This window comes from Sceloporus undulatus, chromosome 1, assembly GCF_019175285.1.
Source record: "Sceloporus undulatus isolate JIND9_A2432 ecotype Alabama chromosome 1, SceUnd_v1.1, whole genome shotgun sequence".
Lineage (NCBI taxonomy): Eukaryota > Metazoa > Chordata > Lepidosauria > Squamata > Phrynosomatidae > Sceloporus > Sceloporus undulatus.
The window spans coordinates 241,528,112-241,543,903 of NC_056522.1; the positions used below are offsets into that span (position 1 = coordinate 241,528,112).

General features: G+C 40.7%; 1 protein-coding gene across 2 annotated transcripts in view; it reads right to left on the reverse strand.

The window, feature by feature from the left end:
• Positions 1-8,316: 8,316 nt before the first annotated feature.
• GLI2 (GLI family zinc finger 2) overlaps positions 8,317-15,792 on the reverse strand; it is a 324,723-nt gene continuing 317,247 nt past the window's right edge. For both annotated transcript variants that reach the window (XM_042445196.1, XM_042445197.1), the window contains one exon: positions 8,317-13,710. In XM_042445196.1, the coding sequence (XP_042301130.1) occupies positions 11,360-13,710 (2,351 nt within the window). In that variant the 3' untranslated portion in view covers positions 8,317-11,359. The remainder of the gene's footprint in view (positions 13,711-15,792) is intronic.

Genomic DNA, 15,792 nt, shown 5'->3' on the forward strand with positions numbered 1-15,792 from the left:
AATCTCACTGGGGTGTAATACAACCTATTACTTACTTTTAAAAAATTCACTTTCAAATCTTGATATTTTGTGAATGTATTTGTCCTTTTCCATTCTTTCTCCCATGCTTCTAACGGGATTGAATATCCTAAGTCTTTTGCCCATTTGATCATATATTGTTTTATAGGTTCTTTCTCTAATTCTCTATTTATGAATAATTTGTAATATCTTTATTTTTTTTTTACATTTGGTTTCATTATTATTTCATCTAGTTCTGTTTGTCCAGTTTCTATACCTTCTGTTTTCATGTCTGTATTAAATCTATATTTTAATTGCAAATAGTTATACCAATTTAGTTCTTTATTCTCTTCTGTAAGTTCTTCTCTAGATTTAAAGCTGATTTCTTGTTGTTCATTAATTTTAACTAAATCCTTGTATTTCAACCAATACAGTGTGCAGCCACCTCTTTCCGCGTAGGATTGGGGCCAAGGCAGCCATACCGGCAGCCCAGAGGCCCCAATCGGCCCTTTTCCAGGCCACGGAGAAGTGGCAAAATGTCACTTCCCCGTGACCTGGAAAAGGGGTGTCCTTGGGGTTTCATGCCCCTCAACACCCCGGGAGCCAGAACCATGGGAGAAAGGGGCTGCTCATCTAATCTAATTCTCAGAGAAACACACACACACACACACACACACACTTTTCAATCTCACCTGAGATTCCTCCCCTTGTCCTGAGGACTGGAGAAGGACCAAGCCTTGAAATATGAACACCTTATCTAGCAGAGATTAATGTACCATCATCAGCCCAATAGAATCTTGGAATATATTAAGGACATACAAACATAACTCATACTGGATCAGACCAAAGACTCCTTTAGTTCAGCACTCCAGTCTTACAGTGGCCAAAGAAATGTCTATGAGAAGCCCACAAACAGAACATGAGGGCTATAGGACATCCCCATATCCATGTTTGTTCCCCAGCAAATGGTCTATAGTTGAATGCTACTTCTGAAACTAGGGATAATATATAGCCATCAAGACTAGTAGCCACTGATTGCCTGATTTTGCATGGAAAGTTCTGGGAGAAGAGTTTGAAAGTTTAACAAGTTTTTTTTCTCTTCAAAATCCTCCCCCCTCCGCAAAGCTAAGAGAGAGACAAGAGAAAAGGAGCATGCCTGGTAAGTAAAGCTGGTGCACATACAGATGTACTCCAAATAGTCAGGCTCAATAACGTATTTAAGAACTTTACCTTGGACCTGTATGCCTTTTACTACTTTTTATGGCAAGATATTTAAAGTGGCAGTTTGCATGTTTACATGAAACATAAATTCAGGAGGGAGAAATTACACTTACAAGGGACAGGTTTGTTTTGTTAGGCCATTTTACTTACACGTTAAATAGCTGTCGGTAAGAGGCCTTGCTTGGTCATAAATTGTCATCTTTACAATATAGAATGCTCTGTTGATTTACAACACAGCCTCTCTTCCAAATAGAAGAAACTACTTTCTTTCCAAAGAGCAGGAGCTCTTGTAGCAGGGAAGGTGGTTGTTGGGAGACAGGGGCTGCTAGAGTCACTGGTTAGGGATGGAGTGGAGCCACTGATGTCAGGTCAGGGGTATCCCAGGCCCTCCAATTTTATGGCCAAAACCCAGAGATTTGGGGCAGCCCCTTGTGATGTTATGGGGGAAACTCCAGATATATATTAGGGCCAGAGCTCTGGTGATGCCATAACACATGATGCAGTAAGCACCAACTACAGTGGCGCAGAGCATCCCATTCAAATAGAAAACAAAAAGGATAACAAACAAATACTTTTTGTTCCAGATGGAAATTTTCCACGACCTGCTTTGAGTAGGGGAGAAAAAGTCATTTTCTAATCTCTGGCCCCATTCCACTAGCTCATTTGCCCTGGGTAGATCCGGTCCGGACTCGCTGAGCCGGTACCGACTCTCCCTGGAAAGAAGTTCTCACTACCCTTTACCTTGATCGAGGTAATTTGCCCCTCTGAAGTTCACATTTGCAGTACCGCTTTAAAATGGAGCCTCCTTTGTTGTCAATCAAATTCACTTCTGCTTTCATCAAAGGTGACGTATCGTACAACCATTGGGCAATGGAATGGGTGCTTTCCCCCCTCCTTTTTATTAAAAAAAAAAAAAAAACTGGTAGCAGCATTTGCATATTCTGTCAACTCTTCTGTGTATGTGCATGTGTTGTGTGCCTTCAGGTCATTTCAGATTCCCTCCTCTTGACATCCTCTGTTTTCCATTCATTTGCCATCCCAGAATGCAGTCTCTCCTCCTTTGCATCTTGTGTTTTCGCTTTGTTTTCCATCCCAGAATGCAATTTCTCCCGCTCCTTTGCATCCTCTGTTTTCCCTTCGTTTCCCATTCCAGAATGCACTCTCTCCTTCTCTCCTCCTTTGCATCTTCTGTTTTCCCTTCGTTTCCCATCCCAGAATGCAATCTTTCCATCTCTCCTCCTTTGCATCCTGTTGCTTTCCCTTCGTTTCCCACACATATGCAGCATTGACACATTGTATCAATTTGCCAAATTGAAAGGGAAACATATGTAGCACAAGTATTTGCATATTCTGTCACACACACAAAAAATAATTTAAAAAAAATGCCACTAGCAAAGTGACCTGCCATGCCAGCAGCAAGCAAACGAAAGGGAAATGTAGCACAAGCAGACACATGCTATCAATATGTATCAACCTGTAGAACAAGCATTCACATAATCTGTCAAATAGAAAAATTACAAAAAGAGAGAGAGAGAGAGAGAGAGAGAGAGAGAGAGAGAAAGCTGCTTGCGAGAGGGGAGGCATGTTCCACCTACTGCCCACCCTCTGACCTAAATCCCTCCCCTGAATTTGACCCGATCATGACCGGGGCCAAGTTCACATTTGCCAGCAGCAGGGAAGAAATGGGTTTCCCCCCCAAAAAAAAGAAACAGGAAATAATCCAGTTTCAGAAAATCCACTCTGAGGGGGATTTGCCCTGGATCTGGTGTGCAAGACCCTGATCTTGATGTGTTCAAACCAGCACCAGTGGGAACTTCCCACTTTTAATCTGGATTACAATTTGGTACAAAGGATAGTCTGAATGGCCCCTCTGTTTTGCCAATGTTCTGTCCTCCAAATACTGGTTGGTGCTAAAGTTTTCCAGTCTGCTCTTTGAAGGGAAAAACGTGAGTCCTTCTAAAAACACTTTTGTAAACACTAATTTTAATACCTGAGAGTTGTGCAATGAAAGAAACTTTTCCATAAAAAAAAAAGAAATATTTCCAAACTTTGCTTTTAATGGGTTGCTCTTATGAACCAGTGCCTCCTCATTTTTACAGTCAGGTTGCTGAGTCCTCTCTCAACTCACAACAGGGCTTTTAGTATTCAGAAATAAATTGGGTGAGGGAAGACAATGATGTTGGTGACAATGATGATAATAGAACAACAGGGCAGTAAAGACTAACAGAACAATCTTATTTATTAATGTCTATTCAAAAGCAGGTGCTGTTGAGTTTAATGGGACTTGCAACTTTTAAGCACTCAGAATGTACTATAATAGCCATGCTTCCAAGGCTGGGGAGCAAAGGAGGAAGAACCTTTGAAAAGAGAGAGTGGGAAGAAGGAAGATGATGAGTGAAGGTAGAAGGGGACTGAAGAAGTGTGGGTACAAAGAAAAAGAGAAAGAGAGAGAAGAAGAGGAATGGAACAGGAGGGAAAAGATAACTGTAGACAATGTGAGGGACAGGGAGAATAAGGCTGAGAAAGAGAGAGAAGTGAAACCAGTCCCGAGTTAAAAGATAAATACATCAGGCTGTTAAGCCGAGCTGAAGAAGAAAGGCATTTGATTCAAGCTTCTTGCCAGGACAGGTGCAACCTCTGTGTATCTCAGATTAAGAAAGACAATTCTATTGTGGGTTCAACCTTTTAAGGTAAGATTTGAAAGGTGAGAACAAAAATAAGAAAGTGAACAATAAGATAGGAAAATCTGCAATAAAATCTTCCTGTAGTACTATAGTTTGTAACTCCTGAGGCAACTCCTCCATGCTATCCACTCCTGCTCAGTGAGCCCTGGTGCTTGCAACAATATGAAACAGGAGGAGGAGGCTAAGTGGACCCCTTCTAGCTAGTCTACAGCACCCACTCTTGCAGAAGTACCAGAAATTCAGCAGCTGTCAATTAAAAAGTCTATTCTTTTCAAGATGGGACTCTCACTCTTAGTTCCCTCCTCTCACCCTGAAGCCCAGGGTCAGGTCATAGGCAAAGGCCATAGTGTGAATGCTTTCTTCATGCTTTTACAGTGGACCCTTGCAATATGCTGGGGTTTGGTTCCAAGCTCCCCCATGTATAACAAAATCCGTGGATGCTCAAGACTCATTAAATATAATGACATAGCAAAATGGCATCCCTTATAAAAAATGGAAAATCAAGATTTGATATTTGAAATTTATACTTGTTTGGAACATTTTCAAACCATGGTTGCTTGAATCCATGTATAAAAAAATCTGTGTATAAGAAGGGCTGACTGTACATGCAAGCTTCCAATCCCCATTTCAAGAGCAGATGTCACATTATCTTGACAGATTTCTGAAGGTGCAATCCAGTGAAACTCTGTTGGAAGGGCTCACAACATTTTGGTCATTCTTTATGACAAATGTACTATTATGTTGTAAAAAAGAACTGACAAATTAATGAGAGAGGATAAGTACAATAAAAAAGTAGAAGTTGTAGAGCTAAAACTTGCTCATCCTGCAATCCCTCTCCCTCAAGCACAATGCTTTGGAAGTGTGTCTCTCTACTCCAGGTCCAAAGAACAAGCATGAAGCCCTCTACCTGTGCATACACTGGGGCTGCTATCATCTCCCATTCTTAGCTATGATGGTTAGGATTAACACACATTGCAGTTCTAAACATCCAGAGAGTAACAGACTGCTCAGCCCCATTTTAAACTCTGTTATGACAAAACAGGCCACAGGTCATGTAGAAAATGCAGTATATTTTTGCTTTCCTTTTTGGGAAGGAGGTCAGCTGTAGACTTCCTGTTTCACATGGAAGAAGTCTTAGATTAAATCCAAGCATTTCCAGCTAAGTAATGCTGATGAACTCACCCATCACTGACCTGGGGGAATGGAGAGATGAATAAGTATACAGAACCTGACTATACCATAGAACTACACCATGGTTCCTCATGCTCAGAGATTCAATTTAATTAGTTATAAGTAAGAGTGACTTGTTTTTCCTTTTCCTAATAATCAAGGTACAACTACATTACCTATCAGTTGTAACTTGGTAACAGATAATTCATGCAGGGTATATAATTTACCCATGTAATGGAGAATGAGACTACAGTGCACCCTTGTTTTACATGGGGGATCTGTTCCGGACCTCCTCGTGTAAAACAAAAAATGTATATGCTTAAGCCCCATAACAAGTAATGGGGCTTGTGCTCGTGGCAGCATGCAGTGCCCGTGGCACATGCACCATTGTTTCTTCTGGTGCATGTCGCCAGAAGAAACAGCACTACTTTCAGCGTATGCTGAAAGCAGCGTATCATGCACCCGCTTTATCCAAAACTAGTCTGCTGAGCATGGCTGGAGTGGAAGCAGTTATCTTGTTGATAATGTGGAAGTCAGAAAGAGCTGCAATTCTTTCATATTCCGTGACTGAAACTGAAGGGAGAGCCATCTTCTCTTTTGCCTCAAAAAAGGCAATCGGCTGGCCCTGACACTATATGAAACTGCAGCCAGTTACAACCTCCTGACCAAGTTAGATGTAAGCATGTCTGCAAGTGTGTTTGCTATATTCACAGTTTATATTTTTGTTTGTACAGTACATATAATATCACTGTATGCGTGTACTTTATAAAAGAGGATATAATGTAAAGTGGTCATCAGTGATTCTCTGTGGTTCTTTGGTTATGCTTTCTACTGTGATTGCAGCCTGAATAAGAACTAACAGACAACAAACAGCAATTATGAAAAAAATTACTTTTTAATGTACAAAACATTTATATACAGTTCAACATGTGACTGCCATCTTTATGATGTAGAAAACAGCTAAAAAGGTCCTGAAGATATAAAGACAGAACAATTCAGCTACAGTACTCTTAATAATGAATGTCTTCTATACAGAATATATACAGAGCCTGCATGGTTTTTATAATACTATTGCAGTAATCAAGGAAAACCACCATTGTAAAGCTGAAGAACATCAGACCTAAGCAGATCTTTCCCCCCTTTTGCTTTAGCAGTTTACAAACACTCATATCCCTATGCAACCTTGACAACTGGCAATGTTTGGAGCATGCGATGTCCAAATTTATGATGTCCAAAATACACTTGGACAATGCCTCCCTGTAATTCTGGTTCCATGTCAAGAGAACTCTAGTTCAGTAATCATGTTTTACACAACAAAGACATTCTGCAGTTATTGGCTCGTTGTTGTTGTTGTTGTTGTTGTTGTTGTTGTTGTGTGACTCCAAGTTGTTACTGAGTTATGGATGCTCCAAGCCAATCTCATCAAGGGGTTTTCTTGGAAATATTTCTTCAGAAGGGGCTTGGGTGACTTGAGAAAGTGGGTGTCCATGGTCAGAACTCAAACCACTACACCATGTTGCCTCTCATTGTCTTGTTATTGTTTGTAATTATCTCGTGAAGAATCACAGCCCTGTCCAGAGTCTTCTCGTGTGCTAACTAGGACAATACTATAGTAGAGTTCTAACTAAAGGAGGACAATCCAGTTCATTTTGTCATAGTTCATCCATGACCTTTTCACACTCTCACCCTGCCTTTTGAGGTGCAATATCAGAACTAGCTCTGATGCTCAGAAGACCCTGTCCTTTTTTAGCCTGTCCCTGCAATTATTTTCAAGCCTCATATTTTGAGTGAAAAAACAGTGAATAATGTACATTGAAATATTACACCAATTTCTGTGAGGCTTCTAATCATGCTTCAGTCTCATATTAATTTTGGAGAGCATTAAACTCATGGCCATACTTTTCCTGCTCTTCCCCACTCCTATGATGAATGTCTTCTTATGTGGTAGGGAGTCAGCATTTATGGTGTTAGGAAATTCCACTGAAATCCATTTCCAGCCACAGCAAGAAATGGATGTAAACAGATGTGGAACTTGACTGCCTGAGAATTACCCCACATGACAGATTTCACATTAGAATCAAATCCTTCTCTCTGAAAGCAGACACAGGACACAGGAGAAATATTGCGGTGAGGTCCAACTAGACCTTGGAACATTATTGTTTAAAAATAATGTGTTCCCATTTTTCATTGCATTATTCAAAAGAGTGACAAAAGTTGCTACTGGTCTAGCATGCCAACTAATGCCATGTCAACAACATGGCCAAGTACACTATAGGTACAATGCTGAAAAAATAAATGATTATTTGGAAGTACTCATTGATCTTTTATTTCTATTGGAAGAGGGACTGGGGGGGATCTTAGGATTACTAAGGGCCCATACAGACAGGCCAAAATAAAGCTGCTTCGGGTCACTTTGGAGGTATGCTGTTTAAATGATGCATGTGTCCTAAGAGACCAAAAGCTATACTAAAGCCACACTCCAGTTCTAAGGACTGGAGCACAGCTTTGGTGCAGTTTCTGGGTTCTTAAGATGTGTGCGTCATTTAAACACCATACTTCCAAAGTGACCCGAAGCAGCTTTATTTTGGCCTGTCTGTACGGGCCCTAAGAGAATGCCATAAAACTTGGGAAAAGAACACCTCCTTAAAAAGTAATGTCTGAAAATAACCAGAAAAATTAACTTGTTACACCAATGAAGTACATTTGTTCTTGTGCCTTATATTGCTTTTGAAATGTAATTTCATTGCACCTTCATTTCCCCCAAAAGTAAATTGTTACAAGTAATGGAATTAGTTGTAATTCTTTCCTTCAGAGCTCTAGGTCAAACATATTCTACCCTGAATCAGCAATGCCCTGCATTCATGGAGTTGACAGTGTTTGTGGTCCTCTTTCCATAATGTGGTGCATATATTGTCGCTTACTATTTGATGTTCTTGTGGTGCCTGTTTATTGAACCATTTCCTGTATTGCTATGTACTGTATATGTATTATCCTACTTGAGAGTATGTATTTTCCCTGGAAAACAATTAACCATCCATTATGAAGCCTCTGCCTTGGTCCAGGCCTTGGAGGTAGAGAGGAACTGCTGGACCTCTTACCCTTTCCCGTCACCACTCCCTTCTCCTTCTGTGTTCATGTCTTTTTAGATTGTAAGCCCGAGGGCAGGGAATCGTCTAACTAAAAGATTGTATGTACAGCGCTGTGTAAATTTACAGCGCTTCATAAATAAAGGTTAATAATATATGTGCATTTCCTTCTTACTGTCACTTCTAGCAACCAGCATATCCTCTAGGAGCACATGCATGACTTTCTGCAGGCTTGTAGTTCAGTAAGAATCATCTGGAAGCACAATTTACATAAGTTTGCATCTTGATGTGGAGGCTATACTCATGGCTACTATGACAGGTCCTAATATGAACCATCACAAGCACAGATGGTTGCATGGACAGTTTCTGTGTGATGGCTGTGCATTATAGAAACAGCATCTGTGATCCTGACTATGCTGCAAAGCTACAAACATCCATTCATGACACTGTATGGGAAGATTTGATGCATCAAGTGGCAATGGGAACATGGGTCAAAACAGTGAGGAGAGGACCATGACCTACACTTCTTTAAACAACTGGATTTAAATGCTTTTTCCACCACTGAGAAATAAATAACAGGATTATATCACTATCATCAAAGTGCACACATGTATAAAGCGGATTTTTTAAAACTGCATATTATGCTTTTATGCTTGTGTCCTATAAGTCTAACCAACTCATTACTGATATCCATATTAATGAAGCTGCTTTCAGGCCACCTAAAGGAGCTATCCAGGGTGCTGAACACCTTCTGGGATCTTAGATACGTAGTTCCTTTAAAGTTCAGGCTAAAGTCCAGAGTGAGTTCACAATCCTACTGAAATGGAAACCATCAGATGCCACTCACCTGGCTAAAATATATTTGTAAATACAGAACTACATCCAATGTCACAGAAGCAGACTTCCACCTTACAACAAGACCTTACTTTCTCACCCTTGCACTCCCAAATCTTCTCCAGGGGTATGTGGAGTATGTGAAGGTGACAAGATGGGGGTGGAGGATTCTTTTTTACCAGTGCCATAATGTTTCACTGGTGGACTATGTCAGATAAATTTAGAGATGATTCCAACTGGATATGGAAGTATTTTGACATGGGACACCAATAATTTGGCCTAGATCAAGTTAAACAAAATCTATGAGCACCTTTATTTACATGCGCTGGTTTCTGTGTCTTACTTCTGCAGCTTTCCTGTCTCACCTCTCACTTGCAGGTAGCAGCTATTCCATTCTGTGTGCTCCCCTTCCTACAGACATAATGTCCCATAAACTTTAGTTGGGACCCCTGCCATTATATCATGATTGCCTATTCTTATAGTTCTTAGCAACACAACAGATTGACACAAAGACTGAAAAATAAACTTTGGCTACATAAATGTGTTAAAAATTAGAAACCGTTGTATCCCTCTCCACCAAGTCTGAAGGTCCTAAAGCAATCTTCCACAACCTGGATGTTTTGGACATTTAACTCCCACAATCCACAACCAAAGTGTACAGTATATAATTGTACAGTATTAGTACTTCCACCAGTTGAAATGTGCAGTGCTAAACATTGAAGGCCACATTCTCCTGCTCCAAACTGCCACAACTTGGAAGTATATCTCTGTCTCTTTCTCTCAGTTCTGTTGGTATTGCAATATATACAAATACCAGCTCTTTATGAACACATGGCATTTGATCATTTTGTGAATAAGAATAATTGTGCACATCAGATTGTACAATTATCAGGTGATTTGCAAAGGAGAATATGGTTTCTTTTTGTGAGCCCATATGGATATGCATCTCACTGATCTTTATTATCCATCTTTCTGCTTCGTTCACTGATACTCTGCCTTTCTCCAAGGTACTGTACCTGAAGTAGTGTTTTAAACTTCCAGTCACTCTGCATGACAGGATGATGCCGAGTGCTTGAAATTATACAGGCATGTTGATACCTGAGTGGGCTGCCCACATCCAAACCTGGATGTGCAATGTGGAGCAAGAGGTTTTATGGGCCCTAACATTTTTTGCAGAATTTCTGCAGCATCACTTATTTAATCTCATATTTAACTGACTCTGACGTGGCCATCCTCTTTGCCCTTTCAACTCCAATGTGAATTCAATGGAAAGTATGAGTGATCTACATTCTTTAAAGAACAAATGAATGTCATGCACAGCAGGGATCTTTCTTCTCCTAAATGTATTTTTTAACTTAATGGCATTTTCAAACCTCCACTTCATTCTTCATGATATAGACCACCTTATAAAAATGCCCTCTGATAAAACAGCCAGGACATTAATCTTTCACATCTCCTCCTCATCAATGTGTCCATCTCAAATGTCTTTTTAGCAATATTGCAATGCCTGATATAAATGCACCTTTATTTTATATATGCTTCTGGCGATACACTTTATTTGACGTTAATGGACAAGAGATGCCTTGACGACTCAATAACTAATGCACAGTAAGGCACTTCACTGCAAAGCTGTTCAAGAGCTGATGCTTCTCAGGTAAGCTATAAGGTACATAGAACTATATTAGCTGTATAAAGCAATGCTGTGTGTGTTCATGTGTCTGCATGTACACATGTATGCACACATGTACAAGCACTTCTGGCCACAAAGCAAAGCATTAAGCGTACACAGTATGGCTTTTGCACTTTGGTCAAACTGATACCAGTGCATTTCACTTTTTGCAGTGATAACTAAGGGAAAACAAAAAGCAACAGCAAAACATGTGGTTTACAAGGCAGAGCTTTGTTTGAAAGAGTGCTTTTCAATATTTTTGTGCATAACTTCCTAGTGCTCAACATTTGGCAAACTCAGAGGTTGAGGTTGAACATTTCTGCAACAATGAGATATTGGAAAACTAACAAGGGAAGAAGTCGTGGGAAGATTTTAAGCATGGTGGCAAATGTGCCCTATCTTTTACGAACAGGGACACTTTAAAGGTCTGTTCTAGAATGACAGTGGCATTTTTCAGCACTTGAAAAAACAAGCACAAAAATAATACTAGCGGTGCATTACTTCAGTGCTTCTTTTATATAGTTTATACATGTTTGTACAAAGACACTTCTTCCTCATTTGGAATCACTTTAATGTATTTAATACTTGTAAAAAAAGTCTACTCTATGGAAACATTTTTTTTTTAAAAAAAAAGCACATTCATAAAATTGCTTAGCATGTAATCTTTTCAGTACTTCTAGTCAGTTGTGCTTTAAGTATTAAGACATCATGTTAAGAAATTTACTCTCTTCTGCCAATGTCGTCAACATAGAGCTCATGTCCCCTATTGCCATATTGCTAATTCCAGCTGGTATAGATGGCAGTGTCAGAGAGTTCCGGGGAGTTGTAAGGCGAGAAGAGTTCTGGGAGAGATTCTGTAGGATGCTAGGGCTCAAGGTCCCTGAAATCAGACTTGAATGATCACCATCATCCATGATGGCATCAAAATCTATCTGAGGAGGCTCCAGAACCTGAGAGTCCACAGTGCTTGAAACTTGATTAGCTCCAGGAGAGGGCATGGCGGCTGGCTTGATGTTCAATGAACACTGCTGTTGCTGCCGTATAGAACAGTCTGCATGGTTATTAAAATTCCCGTTTTGTTCATACATGTGTATTTGACCATAATAGTGCATCAAATGGTTTTCCCTCATACTATTGTGACATTGGTCTGATTGTGGTGAGGAAATTACAGCTGCTACCTTAGGGGCTGGTTTTGGCCTTTCCTGCCCTGGGCATCTATCATTAGTTGGTTGAGATATTCTCATGTAACCCAACTGCTGCATAGCACGTAACCCTCGGTGCCTGTTTGCTGGGTTGGGATTAGGTGGAGGATGAGGCTGTATCACACCAGAAGTAAAACTCTGCCCAACTGTTCCAATAATATCCTGTTGTGGCTCCAAATGTGGTTGACTTGAGGTCATTAATGAGGAAGGTTGATGGAAGGCCTCCTGTGTCATGGAGAAGTTCATGTGGCTTGGCTGATGCCCTGGTTCCTGCAGTGCCTGGTTGTGCATTATGCATTCTCTGCTACTGTTAACCATTGCAACTGAATCAGCCATAGCATCTATCTGTTGGGGATGAACATGAGAAGCAGGCTTCACTATCATGTTATTACAGGAAGGAGAGAGCTGGTTGAGTTCACCACCCATGGCATTTGGGCTCAGCATTTGATGAACTTGATTGTACATTTCACGTGCATGTAAATCTGTATTGTTACTAGGACCTGGATTCACCTGCTGTTGCTGCTGCCTTAAGTGCATGCAATTTAACCTCTGTCCATCCAGTCCTGCATTCTTCTGTACAAACTGCTGTGGGGTCATGTTTATATTACTTTGATCCATTTGCATCTGCTGTTGGTTGAAGTTTTGAAACTGCCCAAAGTTCTGCTTCTGGTGGACTACTGCTAGGTTACGTTGAGGGAACTGTTGCTTCATCTGAGCAGAAGATATATCAACAGTACCCGAGCTGACTTCATTCCACTGGACTGGCATATTGTTTTTACTCAAATCAGAGTTAGTCCCAAAGTTTATTTGGCACCCACTCACAACTGGTGTTGTATGATTCATGCTTACATCAGGAACAGCCATCCTGCGTTGGCTCAGCATGTGGTTTTGTTGTGCTTTTACATTGGCTTGGAAGTTCTGCATCTCATTTCCATATCCTGAGGAAGAGTTCTCTGAAGTCATTGCATTGTTTTGGGATTGAATATATTGTACTACGTCATCAGGTAGCACAATATCATCATCTCCTACAGAACCATCTGTCTCACCAGGCATTGCTTCCATGGCAATGTTTTCGCTAATGCTTGGAGGCCGTGGGGAATACATGTGTCTAGCAAGGTTTCCGTCTGCACGTGTAACATTTGGCAGGTTGAAGTTTCTTCTGTCTGCAGGAAGATGAAGATGATTCATGTTGCTGGTGCTGTTAAAACGATGGATTCTGGGGAGGGAAGCTGGATCTCCAGTAGGTCTCCTCACTGGATCACTTGCACGCCTGGCACAGTTGCCTGGAACCTCATGAGCAAAGGCAGGTGATGCTCCATACCCATAAGCATTACTGTCACTACAACGCCGCGGCCCAGGGGGGAGGCAAAAGGAAGGCAAAGCAGGTTCTGCCCCATCCAGGAGGGAGATCTTATTCCTTAGACTCATTCTGTCCATGTTAGGCAGTGGGGTTGGTGGAGGGCCACCTGTGGCAGCAGCATACTTAGCTTTCAGCCTGTACTGCTGAGCAGGTGTCAGGTTCAGAAGACTTGGGATGCCACTACACTGGCTAGCATTGCTCGACCTGCGAGAGGCGTCTGTGGAAATGGGGTCATAGGAATCAGCAGAGCTTGTGTTATTAGGACGGTGTCCAAATGGGGAAGCTTCACTGGAACGGCGGCTGGAGAAGTACGGAGATATCCCTGATGACCTGCGACTGACAGTGTAGGCAGAGCTGATGGTGCTGGTTGAACTGTCACGGCGTTCAGCTAATTGGTTCAACATTGTAACTTCACTGATGGACAGCTCTGTTAACCTCTGATTAGGTAATGCTGTAGAGGCACCACCCATGTTGTCCAATAGACAGCCTGAAGAGTGAAGAAGAAAAGAGAATAGGCTTGGTTAGACAACGAGTGGTAGAAGATAGGCCATTGCTTATTCAATTCATTCTCTCTATCTCTTAGTAGTAGTAGTAGTAGTAGTAGTGTGTCTTCAAATCTTTTCTAACTCATGGTGACCCTAAGATGACCCTATCATGGGGCTGTCTTGGCAAGATTTATCCAGTGACAGGTTACCTTTGTCTTCTTCTGAGACTGAGGGAATACAACTTGCCCAAGTTCCCCAGCAGCATACATATACATATCCGCCATGTAAAGTATACAGATTCCTAAGAGGGCTACTTACTCTATACTAGGGGCAGACAGTTTCAAAGAAATGTAACAAGTAATTGTTGGCTACAATTACACAAACTCACATCCTTTGTTCTGCTGTAAGAGATGGACTTTTGCAGGTTTATAAAAGTATATACAACTTACCAAACGTGATAAGACATGAAAGTGAAAAAGATATGTCCACTATGGTAAAAGGCGACTTTTACCTTTTGGAGGCAAAAAGCTACCATCACAATTACTGCCGTGGATGGGGTGCACGTGAACAATTAAAACTAGTGCACCAACTCAACTTGTTCTTAAGAGACATTTGATCTGGCCCAAGTGACACATGTCTTAGTATATCCTGTTTGAATTACTGTAATGTGCTCTACATGGTCCCTTGAAGAATGTTCAAAAGCTTCAACCGGTCCAAAGAGCTGCTAGCTGAGGTTGGTTATATATGACTTCTTCATCACAACCGCTTCATGGGCTATCAGTCTGTTTTTGAATAATATGGCTTCAAAACACACTGTAGAAATAATCCGGTTTGAGACTACTTTACCTGCCCTGGCTCAGTGCTAGGGAATCCTGGGAACTATTGTGGCATCAGAGCTCTCTGACAGAGAAAGCTAAATATCTCACAAAAGTACAGTTCCCAGAATTCCCTAGCATTGAAATTAAAGCAATTTCAAACTGGATTATATCTACAGTGAGTTTTGGACCATGCAGACTTGATCCAGGCTATTTTAAGGACTGTATATTCTCATATGTGCCTGTCCAAGTTCTGAAATTTGTGGAGGAGGGGGAAGATCTCTTGGTCGCACAACCCTTGCAAGCACATTTTGTGGGAATGTGAAAGAAGGCTTTCTGACTGGCTCTCCCCAGGCAATGGAACTCTGTTCCTAGGATGTATGGATTGGCCCCCGCTTGTTGTCCTTTCATCAGCAGGTGAAGGCTTTTATATTCCAACAAGATGAGACTATTTTACGAGGCAAAGGCTTCCTATAATATATTGTACAATTCTGATTTCAAATGGAGATGTTTTAAATAATTTTAACTCTATTGGATACTTAAATCTCATTTTAAGATTTCATCAGCACCTGTTTTTACTTGGATTTCTTAAAAAAATTATTGTAAGCCGCCTGGAAAAAGACTGGGTATGAATAATGTATAAAATATTATACAATAAAATGAAAACTATGGTCTGTTTAAACAAGCACAAATGATCAACAGGGAAGGTTGGTTTCAAAGAATTAAATATAGAGATGCCACTTATTTGTGGGTTGGAAAGCTTTTCCTGAAGTACCTTATGGTAAGGGATTCCCCCATCTGAGGGTTGGAAAGCTTCTTTTATATAAACTGAACAAGATACACACACACACACACACACACACACACACACACACACTCCTGTGTGTTGAGGTATAGGCCCTTCCTAAAGAATCATGTAATTTATGAAAATGGACAATATGTTCATTTTACAGAGAAATGCATCAATACTGAAATCAATACTTTTATTTGATATTTAGATAGTACACAAACCTGTCAACCTTGCCTGTCATGAATTTTGACTGTCCCTTATTACTATTTTGTAAATCAGGCAACACTATTGGGACAGAATGCTATATTTCAGCTTAGGCTGCCAGCTCAATTCTTGTGCTTATTTGTAATAGTATGGGAAAGATGTAAAACAAAATGCAATGTGGTATCTCTCCTGGGAATTAGATATCAGAAGCTTTAAAAATAAATAAATATCAGACCATCATTTTCAAGCTCTTGCTTGATTTGTGCACCACTTTT